We start from the raw sequence: 27,592 nt of genomic DNA, 5'->3' as shown, positions 1-27,592 counted from the left end.
ACGCACCATCACAGCAGGCAGCCTCTCCGCACCCTTGTGTCTGGGTGGTTTTGTGACCTGTGTTCTCTTGGAAGGAATTCCGCACGTGGCTAAGGGAGGAGTGGGGCCGGACGCTGGAGGACATTTTCCACGAGCACATGCAGGAGCTCATCCTGATGAAGTTCATCTACACCAGTCAGTACGAGTGAGTGCAGCCCCTGGCTGGGGGCAGGCAGTCTCTCCCTCCCATGTGCTGTGTGCACAGTCCCTCTCTTCTGGGTGCTATGAACACAATCCTTCTGGGTGCTATGAACACAGTGCCTCTCTTCTGGGTGCTGTGAACACAGTCCCTCTGGGTGCTGTGAACACAGTGCCTCTTCTGGGTTCTGTGAACACAGTCTCTCTGGGTGCTGTGAATGCAGTGCCTCTCTTCTGGGTGCTGTGAATGGAGTGCCTCTCTTCTGGGTGCTATGAACACAGTCCCTCTGGGTGCTGTGAATGCAGTGCTTCATCTGGGTGCTGTTAACACAGTCCCTCTGGGTGCTGTGAGTGCAGTGCCTCTCTTCTGGGTGCTATGAACACAGTCCCTCTGGGTGCTGTGAATGCAGTGCTTCTTCTGGGTGCTGTGAACACAGTCCCTCTGGGTGCTGTGAATGCAGTGCCTCTCTTCTGGGTGCTGTGAATGCAGTCCCTCTCTTCTGGGTACTGTGAACATGGTCCCTATGGTACTTTGAGTACAGTCCTGCTCTCTCTGGGTACTATGGCCAGAGGCCCTGTCTCCTGACCTACCTTGGTGTCCATTTTCTGCCTGTCTGACCCCCATCACCCACCAGCTGTGTTCTCACAGGCCTGGCCTGTGTGTTAGAGCCTCATGTTCCCTTTCCCATGCCCACCTGGGCAGCCTCTTAGCCCCCGTTCGCTGTCATGCTCTCTGCCCTCAGACCCTCTCCTGCTGCCTCTGTTTGGCCCCTTGGCAGCCTCAGGAGTCCCCACCCTGAGTGCTGGAGAAGGTGTGAGGTGTGTGGGCACCCATGCATTGGGGTGAGTGGAGCTCAGGAAGGAGGGGTGCCCCTGCTCCCACTGGCCTTGGGGGGAACCTAACGCGGCCTGCCCTGTGCAGCACAGCGTGAGCCCCGTGTTCTACCCCCGCGCCCATGGGCTGTGCCAGTCGTGCTCTCACGCTGCCCTTTCCTCCCCCCACACCCCCTGTCCTGCAGCAACTGCCTGACCTACCGCCGCATCTACCTCCCACCCAGCCGCCCGGATGACCTCATCAGGCCGGGCCTCTTCAAGGGCACCTATGGCAGCCACGGCCTGGAGATTGTCATGCTCAGCTTCCACGGGAAACATGCCAGGGGCACGAAGATCACGGTGGGTCCCGGGGGCCACCCTGCCGGGCCCAGCACCACATGTATGCAATCACATAATCCTGGTGTAGGGCGGCTCTGGCTGCGCCCCAGCTACTCAGAGCAGGCCCCAGACTGTGGCAGCACTTCCCCAGGGGGCTTGCCGGGAACTTGACATCTCGGGCCCCACCCCGACCTGCTGATTCAGGGCCCACCTTTCACATGATCCCCTGGGAATTCTGAACATTTCCAAGGCAGCCTTCCCTGCACAGCCCTTGGCTCTGGCCACACCCCAGGATTCCTGGGGAGGCAGAGAAAACCCTGATGCTGGCCCCACCCCAGAGGTTCTGACTTAATGGGGGTAGGCCGGGTGTGGGGCTCCAGGAGTTCCCTGGGTGACCCTCTGCTTTAGCACTTGGGCCCCCACAGCCTGTCTGGGCCTCAGCAGCTCAGGAACATGCCTGGAGGGCTGCTGAGCTGAGTGGGGGCCCTGGCCGAAGGGCCCCTTGTCTCCTGTTCCAGGCACACAGTCTGGGCTGGCATTTCCGGCTGGCCCTGCCTGACCGGGGAGGGTTCACAGACCTCTTGAGGCTCCATTGCTTCAGCTGTCAACATAGGGTGGCTCCCACCCAAGGTCTTTGGTGTAGGGGTGCCTATGGGCCCTCCCAGGGTCACCTGTGGTACTGTCATTCCCTGTCCTCAAAGGCCTTTCACAGGAGGCTGCCTGCTCTGGGCACTGTTTTTCTTTTTAAGGACGTATCAGATATTCCGACTGGTAAGGGGTCACTGCCAAACCAGTGGAAAGGCTCAGCAAGCGCCCTCGGCCGGAGGCAGGACTGGGGCTGGAAGCTCAGCGCGGTCTCTGAGCCTGCTGACGGCTGCACACTGGCTCCACAGGGCGACCCCAACATCCCTGCTGGGCAGCAGACGGTAGAGATTGACCTCAGGCACCGCATCCAGCTGCCTGATGCTGAGAGCCTGCACGACTTCAACGAGCTCTCCCGCGTTGTCCTGGAGGTGCGCGAGCAGGTGCGCAAGGAGCAGGAGCAGGAGCAGGAGCAGGAAGGCGGGCCTGAGGACGCTGAGGGCCTCGGCCAGCAGAGCCCCCAGCCCCACGAGGAGCCGCCCGCCGAGCCGGCCCAGGCACCTGGGGATGGAGGGGCCGTGGCCGTGGCTGAGCCACCTGCCCAGTCGGGGCAGCCGTTCGTGTTGCCAGTGGGCGTGAGCTCGAGGAATGAGGACTATCCCCGGACCTGCAGGATGTGGTAAGGATCGGGGCGTGGGCTTCCGGGGTCCCTTGCCAGACCAGCACAGAGGCAGCCTGGGGTGGGGCCAACTCCACACGGAGTGGGGAGCATTGCACCGTGGGAAGCTCTGCCCACGTGTTCAGGTCCTGGGTGGCCAGTGCTACTCCCTGGGCCCCACGCCGAGCTCCCCAAAAGGGATTTAGGCATTGGTGCGGACTTGACAGACAAAATCTATTATATCCTCTTCATGTTAATACTGTTGTGATAAAAGAGGCTGAATATGGGTTTTCCAGAGGGAGGTGTACACGATAGCGTTCCAGTGTAACTTCACCTGCTGTGAATTTTTGAAAGTCATAAAGGAGACAGATGTCTCATCCCTGGGAAACTTGACAACTTGCAGCATCTCAAGGCCAGCTTAGAGCCTTCGGGCAGAGCTGGCCTGGAAGCTCTGGTCCAGCCCCCGCTATGTCACCAGAAGGTCTCCACCCCAAGCTGGATGTTAGGGGCCCGGCTGGGAGGGGTGCGTGCGTTCCCTGGCCCAGCTGCAGAGCCTGTGCAGCACACGTTTTTATGTGTCCAAGCTTGGTGCCCAGGAGCCATCCGAGCCGCGGGCCCTCAGGCACAGGGCTGCAGTCCCCTCCCGCCTAGCAAAGCCTCAGTGTGGTAGGCAGAGGTGGGGTCCTAGGCATTATTCCACACACCGGGAGGGTCAGGCCAGTCCCAACTCCTTGTCATCTGTCAGAAACACTGAGTTCTTTGCAAGAAAGACATAAGTGCATTAGAGCCCGAGTCTCCAAACGTGGCTGTAACGGGTATTTGCAAGTTTTGCTTTTATGTGCAGATAAGTCATTGACTACATTTGAGTTGTTCACACGTGCACATGACTATCCTGGGAACTGAGGTTTCTGTTGCCTGGGTCTGTGCCATGAAGATGTGCACTTTGGGGCAGCAATACGAGGGGGAGCTGCCTGAGACCCTCATCCTTTCGTTGGGTGAGTTGGTAGAGAGTCGCGGTTGGCGGGGTGAGCCCAGCCATCTGGGGCGAAGCAGCAGGCCTGCTCACGCCCTGTAAGTGAACGCCAGCCTCCCGGAAGGTGCGGAGCCCACTAGCCGGACCCCGCATATTGCCCACTGCTGGAGGATGGTGGACGTAGCCCATGTGGGATCTCTGGGGGAGGGGTGTTCCAGAATGTCCCGGACCACAAAGTGATGGGCTGGGGCCACCGCGTGTCTTCAAGGGCCCTGCTCACCCTCTCTCCCCACACTCTTTATTTTTGTTCAGTTTCTACGGCACCGGCCTCATCGCCGGCCACGGCTTCACCAGCCCTGAGCGCACCCCTGGGGTCTTTGTCTTATTTGACGAGGACCGCTTCGGGTTCATCTGGCTGGAGCTGAAGTCCTTCAGCCTGTACAGCAGGGTCCAGGCCGCTTTCCGGAATGCAGACGCCCCGTCCCCACAGGCCTTCGAGGAGATGCTCAAGAACATCCAGTCCCTCACCTCCTGACGGTCCGCCTCCCCACAGAGGGCGGCTCAGGGCTGGGAGGGTAGCAGCATGCGCTCTGGGGGACTCGGCCAACACCTGACACCCCCCTGCTCGCAGGAGCCTCGGCGCGGCCGCCCAGATGCTTTCCACGGAGCACACCGCACACCTGCATATCTGCCAGTAGCAAAAGGAGGGCTGAGCATGTCTTGAAAAAAACAACAGAACCAGAACAAACGGACCTGGAGGATGGGCCGCGGGGTGTGTAGGGACTGAACTGGAGAGACTGGCCGTTTTCTAGGGAGAACACAGTCCTCCCCCAGGGAGGGTCACTCCGCATGCATGGGGGTCTGCTGCCTCCAGCTCATGGAAGGAGTCCTGGGGGAGGCATGTTGGCTCCACCATCCCCTCTGCGGGGAGCAAGCCGGAGGGCCATGGTGGCTTCCACGCAGCCTGGGCGGGTGGGGGTGCTGTGTGCAGAATAGGAGCTCCGGGGAGACGGGGTGGGGCTCGAGACCCACTTCTCCACCTATCCGCTTGGATTTGGGACAAGTGCACGTCACTCCGATCTCAGTTTCCAAGATCAGTGAATGGGGCCGGTGATACGGGTCATGAGGAGATGCCCACTGCAGGCCGTCCGGCAGCTCGGTGGCCCTGGTCCAGCACCACCCGGCCCTGCTCCCCGCAGCACAAGGTGCCTGCCTGGCCTCTCTCAGGTTTAGAACCGAGACCTGTGCTGTAGCTGTTCCTACAGGCAGTCACTGAGCGCCCTCCCTGCTCCCCCACCCCACACTCACGGGTGTGAGACCGTGAGTTGCAGCTGCCGGTCTCAGAACCAGGACAGGGCCCCTCGGAGATGACCCACGTCTGCTCCCCTGTGTGGTTTGCGAGATGCCACTCTTGAAAGGGGCGGAACATCGGGAGGGGTCGTGCTGGGTGTTTGACGCCCCTCTGCAGGGGAGAGGGCAGCTTTCTGGAAGTGTCAGGGGACCAGGCCCCTCCAGCGTGGAGAACCCGGGCGCTAACCCTTCTGCTGGCGCTGTCCCCATTGTCTTGTTGACCCCTGCATTTGGGAACCCCCACGAGGCCTGATCTTGCCATCCCCTGAAGAACGGAGCCCTGTGTGCCTGGGCACAGACCTGCCGGAGTTATGTTCAGCCCTCCCTCCAGCCCGCAGAGCATCACCACACCTGCCTGCCAGGGCCGGTGGCTCCCCGGGGTGGATGGACTCTGTTGCAACCCAGCTTCTTGTCCTCATTGGGTGGACTGTGCTGAGCCCTCACTCTGGGCGCCCCAGGGAGGGGGCAGCTCTGTGGTGCCTTCACGTAGAGCCCAACCTGAGGTGCCCCATGAAACGTGTCCTGTGTTTCCTGGTAGAATTCTTCCTGACTGGCCCTTTTCTCAAATAACTTCAGTCCCCGCTTCAGTCCATTTGGCTACTTGGGCCTTCCTTCCTTTGCTGCCCAGAAGCAACAAGCTCTGGGCATGGCCCTGAAATGCAAACTAACCCTCCCAGGACCAGGACTCTGTGGGGTCTGCCCTGGGCCATCGCCGGGCACTGTCAGCCGAGTCTCATCAGTGACACCACCTCACACCTCCCAGATCCTTCCAGCAGGACCCACAGTCGGGTAGGGACGTGGTTTCAGTTCCTGTATCTCTCGCAGGACTGAGCCTCAAAGCCTGTTGCCCTCCCCCATCTCACAGCGCGGCTGTTCTTCTCTTGTGCCAAGCGTGGCTGTCCCTGATGGTGCAGCCACAAAGCCTTGAGGACAGTGAAAACGGAGGACAGCTGGGCGCTAGGCTGTTCCTCTCTAGGTTTCACCACTGTTTAAATAAAATCAAGAAAATGCGTGTTTTACCCAGAGCTAAGGGACTGTCTCCGTCTGAGGCCCCCAGCATTGTAAAGATGAGCATTTCTGATTAAAAACCAATCCCAAACTAAATGCTATCCTGCCTCTAGTGTCTGGCCTACGCATGGTTGCCACTAACAGTGACTGAAATAACCTTGGGCTGCTGGCCGCATTCACGTTGGCCTCCGTCTCGGGTGTCAGGTGGGGCCTGTGGGTGGCAGCGGCCTGGGTGTCGCTGGGCAGGGCAGTAGGAGTGAAGGGCGTGGGCTTGTCATCTGCCCAGAGGGCTCCTAGTCTCCCAACTGTACTTAGTTTCCAGTTCTGGAAGCCCCAGTTTCCAGTTCTGTAGGTGAGGTGCGCAGACAGTGGCAGTTCTGTGCACAGACGCAGTACCGGCCGCTCCCCCTCATGGTGGATGGTCAACCGGCCCAGGAGGGGAACTTCCAACCAGTTAACTCACTGTAGGCAAGGATTCAAAAAGGCAGAGGGTGTTGTCCGAGGCTTTTGATAAAGCCGGTTCCAATGGGGATCTCTCATGACCCAGGTTAGGGGCTGGCCATGCTCCTGTGGGGCTTGATCTGGGGGTGGCAGGTGGACCTCGGGCGGTCTTTGGATGTTCCCCACGGTGGGCATCACCTTCACTGCCACTTTTGCTGCCGTGAGGTTGGGTATGGGGTGGAGGGATACCTCTCTGCATACCTGGAGGGCTCCACGCTCTGGGAGTTGATTAGAAACGTGATTGGAGATTTCAGACACAGGTCATGGGGATTCTTCATGTTGGGGCTGGAGGTGTTTGGTGTGAGGCTGTGTCAAACGCCCTTATTTTTTTGGCTTCGTGATGTAGGCCTGGCACTATACCCAGATCTGTTCCTCACCCTCCCCCCGTGCCTCCCGGAGCTCAGAGCTCCAGCATCTAATACTGGGTGAGAACAGGTTTAGGGGCATTGTGGTGGGAGGGTTTCAATCTTCTTCCTCTGTCAGTTCAGACTGGAACCTCCCTTCCTAGCCTTGCCCTGGCCCCTCTGGGACAGTCCAGCTCACTGTGGCTGGTGCTCCAGGCTGCCGCTGCCTGGCTCCTCCCCTTGTCCCCTCCGGCCCTGACACCAGGCCTGGTGTCCCCGCTCCGTGCAGGGTACCTGTGTCCCTGGCCGATGAGGAGGGTGGGAAAGCATACGGTCGTCTAACTAGCTACATTCCCACTGCCTGCAGAACAAGCTCAGGGGTGAAGCTGTCCTGCCTTTCTCACTGACAACTTGGAGTTGTTCCCAGACAGCCAGATCCCTCCCTCAGCCAGCCGCCCTCTTGTCTGACACTTCAGGACTGCCTTCACTTTTCAGGTTGCCTGGGCTTTCTCCCACTGCCACTGAGAGGTCTTTTTAGTGCTTGTGAGCCAAGCCGGAGTGGGTCAGAAACCTGCTCAGCCCGTTGTCATTTGGGGAATTCCCCGAGTTCCTTGCGACTGTGGTATCTCAAGTGTGGACCAGGAGCACCTGTGACTCAGTAGCTGTGTTCTCCTGGATACTTTCATGCTTTAACTTTAAGAATCCTTATGTGAGTGTTCTCAGGTAACCCTCACCTACCTTGAGGGTAAGATGCCTCAATTCACAGAGTCCATCCCAGTGTTAACAGGATAACTTCTCTGTCTTCACTTTGGGGAGAAGATCTGCAGTGTACTTTGTACGTTCTCAGAACTATTTAGACAGAGAAGAAAGCCACATGCCGTCAGTTTGCCTGATACTGTGAATGGGAACCACATGGAGTGCTGTGTCATTTATAGCTCAGCGGCCGGCAGGCCAGCCTTCCGGGGCCCAGGGTCACCAGCAGTGACACCTGAGGGTCCAGCAGCAAAGTAGCTTTCTTCTGGGTCCTTTCTGCGCTTGCAGGGAGACCTGCCGGAACACGCAAAGGGATGAGAACCCTTTGCTTTTTTTTTTTTTTAGCCTAATTCTAATTTTGGTTGTGGTTTGAGATCATGAAGCCCGCTTGGAGAAGAAAAACATTCATCCTGTTTGATCTTGAAACCCCACCTCCCGAGTGATGAAGACAGCAGTTGAGATGGACGCTGTGATCACTCTCAGGCATCTGCTCGGGCTTGCTGGGTGGGGCAGGGTCAGGACCCTAGGAAGGTCTGACCTGTGACCTGGACTCGACAACCTTGGGGTGCTGTTTCTCCATAAAGCAGCTTTTGAAATCTTGTGTGCTTTGTAATTTGTTTCTTTCGGGTTATGATTCAGATGGAGCCTGGAGCCCTAAGTGACATGGGCTCTGGATGTGGGCAGGGGCCAATCACAGGAGAGTGGTTGCTGGTCGACAGAGAGGACTGGGTCACCAGTGCGGGGGTGGGGCCTCCCCAGGGGCCTGTGCTTCTCATACCCGGTCTGGATAGTTGTGATTTTCCCAGTTATGGAATAGAGTGGGTGGCGAGTGGCCCTTGGGAACCCAGACAACGGTAGGCCCCTGGATCCCTCTGTTTGGTCTGGGACCTGTACCCTCTCCCCAAGGGTAGGGCTGCAGTGGGTTCTCCTAGTCTGAAGTCTAAGTTGCCATTTTTGAGAACCGAAGGGTGGGATAGATAAGGGCAGGGATGTGCTCAGTGGCTGAATAGACAGCCGAGGAGCTCATTTATGTATGATTTTCACCTGTTTACAAGAGTAATATCCTTGTGAAAAATTCAAATAGTGTACAGAAAGTAAAACTACATCACGTTCCCATCCAGCTGGGCCTGGATTCCTGAGAAGGGTTGAGGCTGAGTTCTGCCCTCCATCTGGGGCGTCGCTTCGTTTCCCATCCCCGAAGGCAGCGTGCTCACCCTTACCCACTGCAGGGGGCTGCTTTGCCAGGCCTGGGGGCTTTTGCTCCCTGTGACCAGGTCCCTTTATAGCCCCCACTCTAGTGGGCCCTTCGGGTCACTGCATGCTGCATGACCGCAGCCAGCAAGGTGAAATCAACGAAGACATGCCTCTAGGGTAAAGTTTTCAGACCTTTCCCCCCACTTTGACTTGAAAATCCCTTTAAGTGATGGAAGGCTGCCTCTCAGGCTCCTTTCTGGGAGAGGAAACTTGGGGGAAGGAGGGCTGGTAGCTTGACACTATTGTGGGAATGGTTGGGCTGTCCTTTTTTATTTCTTGGCTAGGTTCTTTGAGATGTAATTTATGTAAATTTGTAGTGCAAGTACATGTCTTTAAGTTTACCAACACAGAGCTGTGAACAGGCACCACAGTCAGGATATAGAATGTTCCATCCTCCTCAAAATCCCTGGTGCTGCCCCTTCTTAAACCACTCCTCTGTTCTCCATCCCTATTGTTTGGCCTTTCCTAGAATGTCCAATAAATGGAATTACTTAGTATGTAGCTCTTTTAACCTGGCTTCTTTCATTCATTATCATTTCCCTCCAAAGAGCCATTGTACACGTTTTCCCCCTAACACCCCCAATGAAGTTTTAATGCCACAGACATAGTTTATATGTATAACGCATTTGTGCTTTCAAACTTTGGTGCTGGAGAAGACTCTTGCGAATCCCTTGGACAGCAAGAATATCAAACCAGTCAATCCTAAAGGAAATCAACTCTGAATATTCATTGGAAGGACTGAGCTGAAGCTGAAGCTCCAATACTTTGGCCACCTGATGAGAAGAGCCAACTCATTGGAAAAGACCCTGATGTTGGGAAAGATTGAGGGCAGGAGGAGAAATGGGCAGCAGAGGATGAGATGGTTGGATGGCATCACCGACTCAATGGACGTGAGTTTGAGCAAACTCCGGGAGACAGTGAAGGACAGGGAAGCCTGGTGTGCTGCAGTCCATGGGGTCGCAGAGTCAGACACGACAGTGACTGAAAAACAACAACAAAGCATTTGTGTGGGTCTGTGTGGGTATGGGAGCCCAGGTGGATGGCCGCGTCACCATGGAATGTCTCTCCTGTTCACAGAGTTCCACAATTCTATTGGAAGGCAAGCTCCCACGGGCTGCCATGGGTGTGGGGGAAACGGTGCGGAGGCCTCTCCTAGAGGATGCTTCGGTGATCTCAGGGCGAGTGCTAGAATGGGGTCCCTGGCACCTTGGGGGTGGGGGTGAGACAGTGACACAGGCAGTTGGAAATGAGAAGACTCTCCTGGCCTGGCTACCTGGCCTGGCCGTGCCATTTCATAGTGCCCCGATGACAGAGAAGGATGACAGTGGTCCTGTGTCCCCCCAGCAGACTGCAGGAGCTCACAGTGGAGGAGGGAGGAGAGGCCAAGACGCTGCTGTCACAGCCGCCGAAGAGAGAAGTCTAGGTGTCACAGTTGGTGAGGTGACGATGAAGCCTGTGGGCCCACAGGAAAAGGGTAAGGTTGGGGGCAGCAGAGTTGACGGCATGCCGGTCACCAGTGTACACCTGTCACATCATACAGGGCCCTCATCTGGGTAAAAAAGTGAGTCCTGTATTCAGGGCTGTGACGGTGGCGGCGCCTGGTGTAATCTTGACCTGAACCACTGTGCAGCTTGGGTTCAACCTGAGAGAGACCCAAAAGTCATGGGACACGAGAACTTAAAAATTACAGTTCTAGCTTAGACTTTATTTGAAAATCATGATTTCACTTAACCATTAACCATAACAGGATTTACGTTTGTGAAAACTGTTACAGGTCAGTTAGGCAAGATGATCCTGAAATAACAAGCGAACCTCAAAACCAAACCACAACTTTTTTTCTTTACCAGCAATACATGCTTTTTTAGGAATGTTCTCAAAGATACAGATGTCTGTTCTCACACAGATACGTGTGAAGGAGTGAGAAGTGGCTGTCCTCCAGCTGCTGGCTGGGCTGGCACTGTGTGTGTTTTTGTTGGTATCTTCTGGTGGACATAAGCTCTATTATCTTGGGTGATTACCTGGGGTGGGGAATTGCTTAGTCACAGGATATTCACATGTTTGAGTGAGTGAAGTCGCTCAGTCGTGTCCGACTCTTTGCGACCCCATGGACTGTAGCCTACCAGGCTCCTCTGTCCATGGGATTTTCCAGGCAATAGTACTGGAGTGGATTGCCATTTCCTTCTGCAGGGGATCTTCCCAACCCGGGGTTCGAACCTGGGTCTCCTGCATTGTAGACAGACGCTTTACCGTCTGAGCCACCAGGGAAGTCATTCACATGTTTAGACATTGTAAATACTGCCAGTTTGCCTACATGGTTTTATCTGTTGTGTAAGGTGTGAGGGTTCCTGCTGCCACACCCTCTACAAACTTGGTACTGTCAGTCCTTTTAATTTTAGCCATTTTTGGTGGAAATGGTGATGAGTTGCACTTGACATGAAATGGAATGACAGTGTCAAGAGTGGTGAGGGCCAGTGCTTCTGTGGGGCTTGTGGGGCATAAACCTGTCTTCTGTGTTATGATATTCCAGTGGGCTCAGGAGAATAGAAATGACAAGGACTCCCAAGGGCCATCCAAGGTTGGCAGAGATGAGACAGCCATAAATCAAATACTAGGCTAATGGTGAGATTCCTCGATAAATTTTGTCATTAGCTATTAAGAGACCAGTGCTGACATTGTTTATACAGATACACAGGTAGGGGGTGGTGTCCAAAATAATTAGCAGCTAAAAGACAGAATAAAATAAATAATTAGCAACTAATATAGTGGGGGGTGCTGCCCAATCAGCATGGGTGCTAGCTAGGAGAGCCTGCAGGGTGGGAACTGGCTGGAAGCTCAGCCCTGTTCATAGGTCATGAACTTACCAGTTCAATAAAAGAGCCATGAAACCTGAGTAGTGCCTGGGAAATTCTGTTTGTCTATGGCTAGGAGAAGGCCATGGCAACCTACTCCAGTACTCTTGCCTGGAAAATCCCATGGACGGAGGAGCCTGGTAGGCTGCAGTCCATGGGGTCGCTAAGAGTCCGACGACTGAGAGACTTCACTTTCACTTTTCACTTTCATGCATTGGAGAAGGAAATGGCAACCCACTCCAGTGTTCTTGCCTGGAGAGTCCTGGGGAAGGGGGAGCCTGGTGGGCTGCCGTCTGTGGGGTCGCACAGAGTCGGACACGACTGAAGCGACTTAGCAGCAGTAGCAGTCAGCACAAGGAAATGTGGCCCACCAGGGCTACCGTTGCTTATGATGGTTTGATCAAATATTAGTATTAGTTGAGAATGTTAAAGTCAGCAAAAAAAGGGAGTTCCTTAGTTGTCTAGAGGTTAGGATTCAGGGCTTTCACTGCTGGGGCTGGGATTCAATCCCTGGTCAGGGAACTGAAATCTCACAAGCTGAGGTGTGGCCAAAAAGAAAAAAAAAAAAGTTAGCAAACACTGAAAAGTTTGTTTTCAAGAGATACTACAATCAGTTGTTCTGAATTCCAAGGCCTTCGAACCCTCGGTTGCTTCAGAAACACACATCCTCAAAAATCACAATTTGAGTCCGATTCAGCCAGTGACAAAGGCGCCCAGTTAAATCTCAGCGTCAGAAAAACAATGAAAGACTTCAAATACAAATACGTCCCAGGTCCTGCGTGGGACACACTCCCACCGAGATGCTCCGCGGTTCTCGAATGGGTCCTGGGCCCGCGTCGCGCAGCTCTTTCTCTCCTTCCAGGGGACAGATACCCCGTCTACTGTGCCCTGCAGCCCCGCAGGCCCGTCTGCACGAAACAGTGAGTGGATTTTCCCGGGATCGGGCGGGGAAAGGTGTGTCTTCCGAGGCCGACGCCCACCTAGGCCAGGTCCAGACCACAACCGAGGAGTCTTCACCTGCGCCTAGCCCGACCTCCGCCCCGGCCCGCCCCGTCCCCGTCCCGCCCCCCGGCCCCCGGCCCCGCCCGGCCCCCAGCCCCGCCCGCTCCGCTGACCCCGAGCCTGTGCCTTCAGAGCCCAATCAGATGCCAGGTAAGTAAACATGTATAGAATGCAGCATCTGATTGGCTAATAGAGAGCCAATCGACAGCTAATAGAGTGCTGTCGCCGGAAGAGCCTGGCCTCAGAGGAGCGGGAGGGCGGAAGAGGTGGGGCTTTCGAGGTCGAGGGCGGTCCCGGGGACTGACGGGGCGGTGTGAGGGGCGGGCCCGAAGAGGAGTGACACGGTGAGCCAGCCCCGACTTTCGTCACGGCTGTCATCTTGAGCTTCGTCACCGCCCTCACCATAACTTAGCAGAATCGTGGCGGGCATTTCTGGGAGCTCTCGGCTGTCCGTTCGGTCTGTCAGCGCACACTCACCCCGAGCGCGTCATGACAGGCAGGTGCCTCCCTCAGTCTTGCACGCTGGGCCGTCGCGCCACACAAGGGGCCCGGCACCCGAGTCACCTGGGGGCGCCCCACACCCCAAGTCTCCTGAGGGGGCCCCAGACCCCGAGTCACCTGAGGGGAACTCAGACCCTGAGTCACCTGAGGTAGCCCCGGGACCTGTGTCACCTGGGGAACACCGACCCTGAGTCAGCTGAGCGATCTGGACCTCGAGTCCACTGGGAGGCCACAGACCCCAATTCTACTGGGGTGGCCCCAGACCCTGAGTCACTTAGAGGGGCCCTGGGCTGAGAGTCATCTGGGGGAACCTGGACCCTGAGTCACCTGGGGAGCCCCAATAGCCTCAGGTCACCCCATCCCATGCTGCTGCTCCTGTTGCTGCTAAGTCACTTCAGTCGTGTCCGACTCTGTGCGACCCATAGACGGCAGCCCACCAGGCTCCCCCGTCCCCGGGATTCTCTAGGCAAGAACACTGGAGTGGGTTGCCATTTCCTTCTCCAATGCATGAAAGTGAAAAGTGAAAGTGAAGTTGTTCAGTCGTGTCCCACTCTCCAGCGACCCCATGGACTGTAGCCTACAGCCTCCTCCATCCATGGGATTTTCCAGGCAAGAGTACTGGAGTGGGGTGCCATTGCCTTCTCCGACCCCGTCCCATAGTAGCTTGTAAAAGGTAGGCAGGAAAGACACTACACTACATCATATAAGCAGGAAAGGCAATTCACTGACTAATTGAGGCTGTCAGGTGTAAGTCGTCAGGAACCGATGTACTCAGATGCTTAAGGACTGTGGTCAGGGACTGTTGTCTCCATCTTTCAGCTTTGTTTTCTTCCCCTTTGGGGGCAAAATGACCACCAAGACCTCTGGAAAAGCTCTTGCAACTTCAACAGAAAAGGAAATTTCCTTTCCTAGTAATTTTAACACAAAGCCCCAGAATGAGGGACGCATGACATACTGCACCATGGGGTTGCAGAGTCAGACACAATTGAATAATAGCAACAAGAATGAGTTTCACTGGGTTGACTTGGGTTATGACATTCTGACCCAGTCTCTGGGACTAACTGGCTTCATCTTCTGGGCTGGAGGTTTGGCCTCCACAAAGGAAATAACAATGCTCTTATGACTGTTAGGGGGCTTGGGTGCTGTGCAGGGCAACATCCCATATTCTGTGTTGTCAAGGATCAGGTGTGGGAGTTGAGCTCTGTGACCTGAAGCTATTACTGTAAATAGATAGCAAAATAGTGATTATTATGATCATATCACTCTTACCATTGCCATGTTACATATGCTATTAGGAAAGCTGGAAGTTTTGCTTTGTTTTGAATTTATGCTCACTGGACACTCTCCATATGGTGGCCAACATACTAGCAATTTGTTGTGCGGAGAATGGGGAAGAGTAGTAGAATCTGTGTAGCTCCAAATGCTTTGTCAGCCCAAGAGACAAAGCACCCAGTTTTTTTTTTTACTGCAAAGAATTTCATTAGATGTATGGTTTTGACAGTATTTTCCTTCAGAATTCTAAGTAAGCTCAGGGTGTATGATAAAGCATGTGTTGTGGTTGGCAGCTACACATTTTGTAAAGTTCTCACCAGGTTGGAATGTTCCTGTCTTTCCTAAAGGTCCTAGCATAGGTTTAGCTGGAGTGTGCCTGGTGGTAGTGGTTTAGTCGCTAAGTCATATCCGACTCTTGTGACCCCATGGACTGTAGCCTACTAGGCTCCTCTGTCCATGGGATTCTCCAGGCAAGAATACTGGAGTGGGTTGCTGTTTCCTTCTCCAGGGGATCTTCCCGACCCAGGCTGATTCCAGCTAAACCCTTTGGGGATGCAGGATTCCACAATAGCTTGACATATGGGAACCCCTAGACCTTAGCACATGAGTGTGTATCTACCTGCTTCTGTTGTCACCCTCTGCCCCCTCTTAGGCTCAGAATGATGACCCCTTCCACTCTTGGGGGGCAGTTGACTAGGGCCTCAGAATGGGCAGTTGACTAGGACTTCCCTGGTGGCTCAGACAGTAAAGTGTCTGCCTACAATGTGGGAGACCTGAGTTCGATCCCTGGGTTGGGAAGGTCCTCTGGAGAAGGAAATGGCAGCTCACTCCAGTACTCTTGCCTGGAAAATCCCATGGACAGAGGAGCCTGGTAGGCTACAGTCCATGGGTTCGCAAAGAGACATGACTGGGCGACTAACCTTTCACTTTCACTTTCCACTCTTGGGGTTTAATGATACGAGCCAGGCTGGCTCAGGCTCTCATACTAGCATTCCTGCCTCCAATGTACACAAAGTCCAGAACTTTCTAAGCTGTCTTCTTTTCTAGGAAAAGAAGCACATTTCCAGCTTTTGGGAAAGAAGTGTGTCTCATAGATCATTTGGTAAGGAAAGCAAACCTGAACTACTTTGCCCCAACCCTGACATGCCCTTTGGTGGGGAGTAGAGCAGAAAATGTGGGTCCAGAAGCAGCATCTCATGAGAGGGTGTGTCAGCCAGTGGTTTAAGTGGCCATGCAAGCCCCCAAATCTCTATATAGGGTCACCCACTGCCTTCCCCGCCCCTCAGTGCCTCATGATACCTTGAGACAGGGATTTAGGAGGTCTGGGAGAACCAGTGCTGCCCCTTAATGTATCTGTTCTGGGCAGCTCTGTCTGCTCCTGGAGAGGATGACTTTCCCTCTCCCCCAGCCTGTGGGTGTGGTGGGATCATATGCGATGGATGTGGAAGGTTTTGCAAACAAAGTTCTGTATGCAGACTGACGTGGACAACCACAGAAAGAGCGGTCATCCATCCTAGAGTTGGTTGTATTTCTCCATTTTTAGAAAGAGAGATCCAAGACTTGCTCATAGTAATGTGGCTGTAAGTGATTGCACATCCCGGGTCTGCAGGCTCTGTGGTCCCCCTCCAAGTGACTTTGGAGGATCTCAGGACAGTCTGCAGTAGCCGAGGCCCCTGTGCCTGCACTTGCCCTGGATGCCATGTCTTAACCTGGCTCCCTCTGAGTGTGGATTTACCATTCAGAGAGTGCCTTGGCTTGCATCACTAATGCAACATCACGTTAAATTCTGTTTTGTCTGCCTCTTGCTCAGATGTGTCCTGTCCCCAGCACTGTTCATCTAGAGCCCATCTGCTGTGAGTGCCAGGCCAAATTTGGGGGCTACCTGCCAGTGCCCAGGGCTAAGGCAGCACTGCCTTACTGGGTCCCTCTCTCCTTGAGACCCCAAAATCAGGTAGGTGAATTGAATCAGGGGTTCAGATTTTTGGAGATATGATTGACATGTGATAAAATGGCACACATATAAAATATCCTGTTTGATAAATCTTGACATATGCACACACCCATGAAACCACCACCATAATTGTGATAATGTATAGTCATCTCTAGATATTCACAGGGGATTGGTTCTAGGATGCACATAGATACCAGAATCCAGGGTGCTCAAGACCCTTATATAAAATGGTATAATGCAGTACATGTACACAACCCTGAAAGGTTTCCTTGTACCCTTTTCAAAATTGTATTTATTTATTTCTGTTTGGCTGTGCTGGGTCTTCATTGGTGTGCTCAGGCTTTTCCCTAGTTGAGGTGAGTGGGGGCTACTCTGTAGTCGCAGTGCGCGGACTTCTCGCTGCGGTGGCTTCTCTTGTTGTGGAGTATGGACTCCAGTAGTTGCAGCACAAAGGCTCAGTAGTTGCAGCTTGTGGCCTCTGGAGTGTGGGCTCAGTGGTTGTGGTGCATGGGCTTAGTTGCTTCCTGTCTTGTAGAATCTTCCTGAACCAGGGATTGAACCCATGAACCATGCATTGGCAGGCGGATTCTTAACTACTGAACCACTGGGGAAGTCCTCCTTGTTCCCTTCTGTAATTCCACTCAACCCTCTCTTCCCACAGTCCCCAGGCAACCATGGGTCTGTTTCTGTCACTATAGATTCGTTTGCATTTCCTTGAATTTTTTATAAATGGAATCGTATAGTATGTACTTTTTTTTAGTCTGGTTTCTTTTGTGGTGGTGGTGGTTTAGTCACGGAGTCGTGTCTGGCTCTTTGCGGCCCCATGGACTATATATAGCCCACCAGGCTCCTCTGTCTGTGGGATTTCCCAGGCAAGAATACTGGAGTGGGTTGCCATCTCCTTCTCCAGGGGCTTCTTTTACTCAGCATGATTATTTTTGAGATTCATCAGTGTGTTCACTGATAGGTCATTCCTTTTTACTGCTTAGCAGTGTGTTATATGGATAGACCATTCATCCAGTGAAGGACATGTGGATCGTTTCCAGTTTTTTTCTATTTTGTCCAACAAATAAAGCTGCTGTGAACATTTGTGTATAAGTCTTTGTGTGAACATGCCTTCATTTTTCTTGGGCAAGCACCTAGGAAAGGCATTGCTATATTGTATGGGAGGCATATGTTTAATTTTCTAAGAAACTGTCAACTGTTCTGCAAAAATGGTTGTTCCATTTTACAATCTTCCCAATAATGTATAAAGTTCCAGTTCCTTCATGTCTTCATGAATGCTTGGTTTGGTGAGTGTTTTAAATTTTGGCCATCTTAATAAGTGTTTATCTCATTGTATGTTTTTTTGATTAAAAGATTTTTAAAATTTTGGTTTCAAAGATTGCGGGATCTCAGTTCCCTGATCAGGGACTGAACCTGCACTCCAGGCAGTGAAGGTGTAGAGTCCCAACCCCTGGACCACTAGGGAATCCCTCTCACGGAGGCTTTAACTTGTGTATTTCCACAGTGACTAATGATGTTGAGCATCTCTTTGTATATTTTTACCATGTGCATATCTTACTTGATTTGTGTCTGTTCAAGTATTTTGCCCATTAAAAACGTTGAGTTGCTTTTTTTAATTACTGAGTATTGAGAGTTCTTTATATATCTTCATACAAGTTCTTTATTAGATATTTAGTTTGCAAGTGTTTTCTCTGCGTTTTTGACTTGTCTTTTAATTCTCTTATCACTGTCTTTCAAAGAGCAGAAGTTTTAGATTTTGATGAAGTCTGATTATCAGTTTAATAATTTAGTCCTTTCTGGATCTTGCTTAGGCATGCCTGTCCCCAGTACAGTGGTGGATCATGGTTGCCTTTCATCAGGCTGAGGACTTCACTTCTATTTCTAGTTTGTTGAGAGCTTTTATCAAAAATGAATCTTTTAAGTTTTCAGGAAGACTTTGTGTAGAGTTGGTGTTATTTTTCACTTCTAGTGTTTTTAGATGTTGGCTGTGGGTCTCTTATATGACAATGTACATGGCAGAAAGTGAGTCTTCCAGAGTCTTCCAAAAGCTTACCTCCTACCTTCTCCTCCTTTTCAGGGATAAAACATTCCCAGAAGCCCAAGCTTTTTTGTCCCCTTACCCCCCAGACCCTTTGTTGGCAAGTGGGACTGGCTGATCCCTGGCCTGGCCGCTTTGCATCGTAAGCAAAGTTGGTTTCTTTTAACAGGAGGAGGAATGATTGCTGTGTGGCTGCCCTGGTAGTTCTCTTGTCATGTCTTTGGGACTCTCAGCAGGCATGGTTGCTCTCTTGATTCTCCACCTAGCTGCCCCTCTGGCCTGAATGTTCTCCCAGCTCTGCTCCCCGAGTCCCAGTGTTTCTTCTTCCCCAGTGGACGGTGCTGTGCAGGGAGCTGCTGTGGGCAGGATGGGGTCTTGTTGCTTCTGGTGCAGCACCTGCCATGGAGAACGGGCTTAGCAGGCATGGGTGGATTGAGTAGAAGTGGCTAGAGTATCCTTATCCTGGCGGGCAAAAGGGTCCTATGTGAGAGGGGTCCTGTGCCGTGGTGACAAGGAGCCAGGGTGCAGGGAGGTGCCCGGGTCTCCAGGCCTCATCTTCTCTCCTTTGGAGGAGGTCCAGGACTCCCTTCCTCCTTCCTGCGGCAGTGTCTGCTTGGCAGCACACCTTACACCCAGGCTCCAGTGCAGTCCTCCCGCGGCCTCAGAGGTTGCAGGGGTTACTCAAAGTAGTTTTGATTATGTTTTATAATGTGAGCAGTGAGCACATGGTTGGAAATTCCCACAGTGCAGCAGGGGTGTGGTACACAGAACTCTCTGTCCTACCCCTCTTCCAGAGGTGTCCTCATTTGGCCTTCTGGAGGTTTTCTGTGCTTGTTTTGTTTGGCTAGCAATGTACAAGTCACCCTAAGACCCAACTTGATACAGCAGTCACTGTGATAGCTCATGTGGCTGAGGGACACTCTGCTGGCAGCTTGGCCTCAGATATCCCGATCTTGGGGTCAGCAGGCTGCCCCAGGCACTGTCTTGTGGCCATGGCAGAGATGTGAGAGCAGCTCACAGCCTGACAGATCTGGCTACTGTCACTTCCTGCTTATACTGTTGGCCAGTCCAGTACGTGATCTGACCAGAGTCAAGGGGCAGAGTCTACTCTTCTGGAAGGAACTGCAGAATTGCAGGGCAAAGGGTGAGGCTAGGGGTGGTGAGGAGGCATTGGGGTAAGGATCTGACCCACCACAACTCATATACAAACAACACTGCACACATATTCTTTAATTTTTTTGATGTAAATGGTAGCATGCTGTATTCACAGTGGTGCATTTCTCACTTAATATTGCATCTCTGTGCTCATTGTATGTCAGGACAGATAGATCTGCATTATTCTTTCCAAAGGCCATCCATTCCCTTTGTCCCTGTGTCCGTTATTCATTGTCCCTTATTACCAGATTCAGGCTGATTGGTCACTACAGTCAGTGCTGCACTGAGTGTTCTTGAGCAAATGCACATGTGTTTTCGCGGGATGCGGTCCCAGAAGTGCAACTGCTGGACCAAAGACTATCCATGGTAGACTTTGACCAGTGTGGCCAAGGTGCTGGCAGAGTCCCCTCTCTCGCTGAGATCACTGAGGCTCAGAAGGGCTAAATGTGGTACCAAGGGTGCTCCTGGAGGCCAGCAGTTTCAGGACGGAGCCAGGTCTCCTGACTCCCCGCATGTGTCCCACCACAGCACCACGCCCTGCAGATGTGCAGGTGGTGGGTAATGAGGGTGCTGGCCACCCCTGGGAATATCATGATGGGGGGACCTGCTCCCTCAGCCGGGCAGTTGGGGTGTACTGTGGGAGGGGTATAGCAGAGGCACTCTCCAGGGCCCTGTCCCTGAGGCTGAGGTTTTCTGGGGTGTGGCTCCACCCCCCTTTGGACCTTCTCTTCCCTTCCTCTGTTAGATCCAAAAGATGGTCCGGTCTTATATTCCCAAAACCACCAAGGCATGCCCCTGCCCATGCCACCGCTTTGGGGGCCACCTCCCGATGCCTAGGGATCAGGCCGTGATGCCCTACTGGGTGCCTCAGGTCCTGAGGTCTCACAAGAAGGTAAGAGGGAGGCTCGTATGGCAGTAAGGCCTGAAAGTGAGGGGTGGGCTGAGGGGGACCCAGAGATGAGGGGAAGGGTGCCGGGTTCCTTCCCCACAGTAGCCTGCATTGGTGTCTGGGGGTCTCCTCCAAGCTGTGGCCTAGGGCAGCAGAGAGCAGGAGGCAAGTGGTACTCAGGGCAGGCCCAGGTCAGGTGTCCTGGTGGTGTTGGGAAGGGTGGGATACACTGCGCTCTGAGGGTCTGCTGCCACCTTTCCCATCATTTCTTCTGCCCCTCCTCCTCCCCATCTCCTCCTTTCTCTTCCCTCTTCTCCAACTTGCTCACCTCCCTCCCTCTTTCTTCCCACCCGACCCTGCTGCTCCTTGCCTCCCCTCTACCTCACTTTCCTTGGCCTGTCTGAGCAGCCTGACCTTGTAGCCCTAGCATGGCAGGCATGGAGCGAGGGTTCTGGGGAGGGGCCGTAGCTCAAGAGTCTGTGCTCACTCTTCGGCTCTGTCTGGCCGCCTCCACAGCTCTGGGTTCCAGGCAGTGTTTGTGGTGGGGTATGGTTGGCTAGGCCTAGCCCCGCTCAGTTCCGGGGCCACTCCTCTCCCTTGCTTTCTGAGTGTCCTGGAATTAGAGGCTTCTTCTGCCTTCACCCACATTCCATCTGCTGGTTTTCTGTCACCAAGTAGCAAACTGTCACCAGAATTAAAACCTAGAGGCCTTTTAAAAAAACATAACTTGCATTCTGAGCTGGTCATGGACCCGTTTCTGGGGGTCTCCAGGCTAAATCACTGGGCCCCCGTCTTGGTGGATCACTGGGCTGACGCTCTTGCCCACGTTCTTATCTTTTATCCTAGGTGGTGAAAAGGCAGCAGAGTTTTAAAGGCATCCCAGGTAACTCAGTGCACACGTGTCTCATCACCCCCTCCCCAAGGAAGACGGGGTTCTCATGAACATCATGATGGGAGTGGGGTAGACTTCTGTCATGATGGGTAATAACACAGAGAAGGCCACAGTCTGGCGCACATACCACTTCTCCGACACCTACCCTTACCAGGCGTCACTAATCACCCCTTATCTTTTCCCAGTGAACCCAGAGAAGCCTCAGACTCCACCAGTTATCAATATTGACTCTCAGGATGAAACCAATTTGCATCCTGGGGTTAGGTGGTATCTGAAGTGTTTTTTAAGCTCTAATCTTCTATAATTCATGATATGACTTGTATATGTATGTGTTATATGTAAATATACATTTATGACAGTGTATAGGCTTGTATGTTGGCATATTTGTATCTTCATGTATTCCTGACACATTGTATGTTCATGACACCACACTTATGCATATATTCATCATACAGTGTATACATATATTCATATGTTCATGACAGGCCTAGCACATACTCACATGTTCACAGTGCAGTTCATAATCATGACAAGGTGTGTTCACGTATCCTTATGTGTGGCCTGATGTACGCGTGTCCTCACACGCTCAGTCTTGGTGTGCCAGGAGATGGTGTCTCTACTTGCACCTTTACTTTCTTCATCTCTGAAATGAGCAGAGGTGCTTTTCCTCACAGATGGTTGACAAGTCTGCTTTCTCTGCATTGCATGTGAGCAAGGGAGTGGACGTGTTTTGTGCAGTCAGATCACACCCTCCCCTTTTTGTGCTGGGGCCAGATTGCACGGTGAGCGCCCTTGATGGACTCTCTGGAGGAGGACCTGGAGAGAACTGAGACGTTGGGTGTCTGACAAGGGGTTTTCCTGATGAGCAGGTGATTTGAGCGGCCCACCCAGAGCCTGGGTGTGTGCAGGTCGGGGTAGAGTGGTTGGGAAATGAGCGGCCACTACCTCTCATGCTCATCTCTTCATGTAGAAGATACTTAACTTTTCCCTCATTTTAAAAGCACAGTTAGGAAGAGCATGAATTGTCACAGCCTTTGGCAGGAGGTTTGGAGGTATCGATCAAAATCTTTAATCCAACAAGCCCATGTCTGGGTAATATCTGTGGGCACTCCACACATGTCTGTCTGTAGCAGTGATTTCTTTGGTGAAAAATTGGAAGCAACTTAAGTGTCTCTTGGTGGGAAGATGGACATAAATAGAGGTGCATTTGAAATGTGGCACTGGCTACCTAAAGTCCACAGCTGTTAGGGATGATGAAACGGACCCCCCAACACATTGCAAGGTAGAATAACAAGTCAGTGTAGCCCAGGCAATAGGACTCCACTAGTGTCAATTTCAGAGAAGGCGATGGCACCCCACTCCAGTGCTCTTGCCTGGAGAATCCCATGGACAGAGGAGCCTGGTGGGCTACAGTCCATGGGGTCACTAAGAGTTGGACACGACTGAGCGACTTCACTTTCACTTTTCACTTTCATGCATTGGAGAAGGAAATGGCAACCCACTCCAGTGTTCTTGCCTGGAGAATCCCAGGGACGGGGGAGCCTGGTGGGCTGCCGTCTCTGGGGTCGCACAGAGTCGGACACGACTGAAGCAACTTAGCAGCAGCAGCAGCAGCAGTGTCAATTTAAAAATGAAAGCTCTGTTTATGTGTAGGTTAAGGTTGGTTTCGTGTGTCTGAGCTGACAGTCACAGGTAATCCCTGTGGGTGGGAAAGGGGCAGGTCAGCCCAGTAAAGAGAGGCTTTTGGGGGGGGGGTGTGTGTGTGTGTGTGTGAGCATGGTGAACAAAACAGATAGCAACACGTTGCCTCAAGTTTTAGGTGGAAGAGCCAGAAATCACTTTATTAAAAAAAGTGGCCGTAGAATGAGAACCACCTGAGAAACCGCTCTTTTTACTGTATAGTATAAACTCACCAATTTAGTGGTTTATTTTTATTGGTTGTTTTTGGCTTTGACTACTCTGCATCTTTAAGAAAGTGTAAAAGCTTGGTCGTTTTATTAGTGAATCATGCATCCATTGATAACACTGTTAAAAACCAGTATTAATTTTTACTCCAGCCATGGTTTTATAGTTCAGGTGATTTATGTTAGTAATATTTCAAGCCTCAAACCCATTCAAGGACAGGAATGAGAATGTGTTCACAGGATGGGAGTGAGAGTGTGTTCACAGGTTGGGAGTGAGTGCCAGTCTCACTGCCACTAGGAGGTTAGGGAGCCTTCTCTCCTCTGAGCTTCATACAGAGTGACCTAAAAATAAGAGATGGTTCATTGGCTTCAAATCCAGCTGATTTCCATTTTAGAAAAATCTGTGTTTCTGATCTTGTAAATAGAGGGCTCATGTGCTTTTCTTCTTTATGCTCTTGTGATAGTTTTTTATAAAGAAAAGATAGTTTATATTTGTTAAGAATGTATTTTATATTAGTATGATTAGAGTCGGGGTACTACATTTTTAGTAGTAGCATATTAATAGAATAGTAAAAATAAATAAGAGATATAACATCAAGAGGGTCACATGTGACCAAAGCAGGACTTGAAAAAGCTAAAGAGCATGGAGGAGATAGAGATGTTTGAATTCCATTTGTGTTTGTGGTGGTTGTTTACCGCTTATTATGGGAAATTTCAGATACTCTGCAAAAGCCCATGTTCCCTTCCCTCGGCTACAGCCACGATCAACTGATCAACTCCTGGATGATTTGGTTTCTTCTGTGCTTCACCCACTCCATACCACCTCGCCCCCCCAAAAAAAAGGAAAAAAAAAAAGATTACTGTGGAGCAGATCACCACTAACTACCATATCCTTTCATTCATAAATATTTCAGTAGGCAGCTCTAAAAGATAAAGACTCAGAAAACACAGCCACAAAGGCCCACAGTCGCCCTAGAAACAAACACATAGCCATGCTGTCTTCATCTCCCTGGGCGCTGCGTGAGTGCTCACACCCCAGGGCTGCGACCTGCCTTGCTGTGACACCTGGTTCCTTTGCCCTGGTTTCCCGAGGGCTCTCTCATGGGTGCAGGCTCAAGGGTACCCTGGCCCCATACCCCTCGGGGCCTGACTCACTTTCTCTGCCTAGAAGCCCCTCTGGATGTGCGTTCCCGGTACAACCGCTGGCGGATCTGTGGTGAAGGGCGCCATCTCCTCAAGTGGCAGCAGCTCCAGGCTCTTCACCAGGCTGGGCTGGTGGCCTCAGGGCAGCCAGAAAGCCCCCCAGCCTCCCTCCTGCCCCTCAACCTCAGCCTCCTGACACTCCTCCATGCCCTGCTGAGGGTCATGGAGGCCATCCGGTGAGCAGGTGTGGGTGGGGCAGTGGTGGCCTTGGGCTTATCTTACATCCTGGGGTTTAGTTGAGTTGAAGGTGTGGGAGAACTTGGTTGTCGCGCAGCAGAGGGTGAGAGGTGGGCACTGCTCTGATTACTGTTATGTGGTTAGCGTTGTCTGGACTGTTGCTCGTACCTGACGCACACATCTTCTTCCAGAAAATGCAAGGGAAGAACAAACCAGATGCATGAAGATTAGGGCCAGTGGTAGGGTGGTGGAGCATCTACCCACCTTTATTTTCTCACCTTCCCTGTTCTCAAGTTTCTAAATTCCCCTTCCCCCAAAAGACCACTGGTTTCAGTTTCTGCAAACTTCTGTTGTGTTGGGGTAGGAAGTGGATTTAATGCCAGCCTGACCAGCCATCCCTCTGGAGTTTAAGCACACTACAGCCTTGAGGAACCTGCTGCCTCTCTCACAGCCCAGCCCCGACTATCAAGGCTCCATATTGAAAAGCCCTTTCTCCAGCCTTAAACACACCTGGCCTTGTCCAGGCCTGCATTTCTCACCTGGGGGCCCCACTCTGCCTCTGCCACCACCCAGGAAGCCTCCAGGGCAACCTCAGGTTCACTGCAGGGCCTCTCCTTACCTGGTTACTTGCTTTAGTCCCCTCAGTAACAGCTCTCCTCCTCCTTCTCATCCTCTTAACGCCCCAGTTTACCCATGTCCCCAACCATTACCCCATCCACCTTCTTCTTCCTGTTTCTTTCATCACACCTATATATAAATATATACAAACACACACCAATATGTAAATAGAAGGCATGCAAATACATATCAATATGTAAATGTGCACAATTAGAATTTACATATATTGACTTATTTACTTTTTGTCTGTCTCCTCCACCCAGTTGTAAGAGGAATGTTCTAGAAAATGTCCAGTATCTGAAAACAGTTTCAGATGCCTTTTGCCCAGTTTTTTAGTTGTTCAAATAAAAAACCAGCTCTGTCATTGTCACTCCATCTTGTCTGGAAGTGGAAATTCCTCTCCCTGAATCCTTCCTGGCCACTCTCCTAGTATTGGCGCTCCCTGTGGTCCATATGACACCGTGATGCACATTTGCATACGGGTGCCTATAGTGGACCTGGGTTGCAGCTTCTCCAGGGCGAGTGCCCCGAGGAAGCAGCCGGCCAGGGTTCTGTCAGCTTTGCATGATCTGAATGGGTCAGCACTGTGAGATTTCCTTCTTTGTTTAAGTTTCATTTTTCTTTTTTTGTTTGCCAACTTGATGTCAAATTTGGTTGGACTCCCTGGTTCCCACTCTGGGAAGAACAAAGATAGAAGCTTGTCTGTAGATGATCCATATTAAGTATTAATAGGTGGTTCAGGTGGGCCAAAGGAAAATTGCTAATACTTTTATGGGAGGTGTTTGCTTCTGAGCCAGGATCTTAGGGCAGAGGTCAGGCACTAACCAGCTGTTAGGAAAAATTCCTTACCTGCCTGGGGTGTATGTGGGGTGCCCTGTGAGATCCCACAAAGTGCACACCCCGTTTATCTCAGGAGAAGCTGCTGGCCCATCTGCTGGCCTGGCAGAGGCTTGCTAGAACTCAGAGGCCATGGGAGAATGGATGAGCTCCGAACCTGCCCAACAGGGAGCCCAGAAGAGTACTGATGAGTCAATCCTTGCCTTCTGGTCTGGACATGCTGTGCCTTCGTTTTATTCAGTTCCTTCCACAGTTCTGCAGAGCTGGTGTTCTCCTTGGAGCCCAGAAGGGGAGAGGGGGCTGAGGGGACTGAGTGCCTTCCCTCAGGTCCCACCCTGGACAGTGAGCCAGCCAGGGTGGCTCCCTGTCTCCTGCGCAGGCTCCTCAGTGGCCGAGTGTGCATTCTGCTCTGCGGTGGGGTTTCCTCCACCCTCCACCGCGGGAAGGCTCCTCACACAGGCCCTACAAGGCCAGTGTGGTTTCATTTTGGGGTCAGTTCCTAGTAATTGCCTTTCTCTTTGCTTTCTAGCCAGCTTTTTTGGGTATGAAGTTGGAATCAACGGCTACCGTCAAGAACATCAGCAGAAATGTCCATCCTCCTCAAGGTCTTTAACAAAAGCCATCAAATCAGGGAGAGTCTGTGATAGTCTCTCTTCTCTCAGTCAATGCAAGTTATTTATCATCAGGTGATTTTTAGTTGTAGTGGAGTTGCTGTGAATGTGGGTGAGATTCCATTATGAATATGATCAATAAATGTTATTTGTGAAACTCAAAGTGATCACTTTTGAAAAATGATTTCCTCAGATTTCCCTTTGTGAGGATGGGACTCGTTCTCCACCTCTGTGTCCCTGTGGGCGGGGGGCCGTCCCCGAACTTCTTTTCCCTTTGCTAGGACAGCACATCCTCTGGATGAGGATCCTGAAATGGCTTTAGCATCTGTTTCATGTGGGTCTCACTTTAAGTAACATAAAATTGTATGCAGTTTATATTTTTAAAAACTGAGATATCATTCACATACCATAAAATTCACCTTTTTTAGAGTGATTTAGTGTTTTTTTTTTTTTTGCTATATTTACAAGGTTGTACAATTGCCACTGCTACATAATTCCAGACATTTTCACCCCCCAAAGAAACCCTATACCTATTAAGCACTTACTCCTTGTTCCCTTCTCTCCTCACCCCTGGAAACCACTAACCTACTTTTTCACTTTTCCAATTTTGTATAGATGGAATATGTATCCTTTGTATCTGGCTTGTTTTCGTTTGGCATAATATTTTCAAGGTTCACTCACATAGTAGCTTCATTCCTTTTTTTATGGCTGGATAATAAGCATTGCAAGGACAGACCACATCTTGTTTATCCATTCATCAGTTGGTAGATATTGGGTTATTTATACTTTTGGGGTATTACTAATAATGCTGCTGTGAACGCTTATTTATGACTTTTGGTGTCAACATGTTTCATGTTTCTTGGGTATGTACCTGGGAGTGCTGGGTCATATGGTAACTCTCTTTAATGTTTTGAGGAGCTGCCTCATTTCCATGG

At 51.8% G+C, this 27,592-nt stretch overlaps 2 protein-coding genes across 5 annotated transcripts in view; both read left to right on the top strand.

The window, feature by feature from the left end:
* Window positions 1-5,996, top strand: part of FBXO31 (F-box protein 31) — a 36,650-nt gene extending 30,654 nt beyond the window's left edge. For all 4 annotated transcript variants that reach the window (XM_006046129.4, XM_006046128.4, XM_025268496.3 and 1 more), the window contains 4 exons: window positions 75-184; window positions 1,197-1,350; window positions 2,223-2,590; window positions 3,855-5,996. In XM_006046129.4, coding sequence (XP_006046191.2) covers window positions 75-184; window positions 1,197-1,350; window positions 2,223-2,590; window positions 3,855-4,077 — 855 coding nt within the window. In that variant the 3' untranslated portion in view covers window positions 4,078-5,996. The remainder of the gene's footprint in view (window positions 1-74; window positions 185-1,196; window positions 1,351-2,222; window positions 2,591-3,854) is intronic.
* Window positions 5,997-12,401: 6,405 nt separating this feature from the next.
* C18H16orf95 (chromosome 18 C16orf95 homolog) lies at window positions 12,402-26,820 on the top strand. Its single transcript, XM_044931941.1, has 8 exons — window positions 12,402-12,753; window positions 12,836-12,947; window positions 15,424-15,478; window positions 16,187-16,327; window positions 20,272-20,418; window positions 21,262-21,298; window positions 24,380-24,590; window positions 26,576-26,820. The coding sequence occupies exons 1-8, from the start codon at window positions 12,402-12,404 to the stop codon at window positions 26,592-26,594; spliced, it is 1,074 nt and encodes a 357-aa protein (XP_044787876.1). The 3' UTR covers window positions 26,595-26,820.
* The last annotated feature ends 772 nt before the right edge of the window (window positions 26,821-27,592 follow it).

The sequence above is a fragment of the Bubalus bubalis genome, chromosome 18 (genome assembly GCF_019923935.1).
Source record: "Bubalus bubalis isolate 160015118507 breed Murrah chromosome 18, NDDB_SH_1, whole genome shotgun sequence".
Classification (NCBI taxonomy): domain Eukaryota; kingdom Metazoa; phylum Chordata; class Mammalia; order Artiodactyla; family Bovidae; genus Bubalus; species Bubalus bubalis.
Note: the sequence above shows the minus strand (reverse complement) of the source record. Positions and strands in the feature narration are given on the sequence as shown.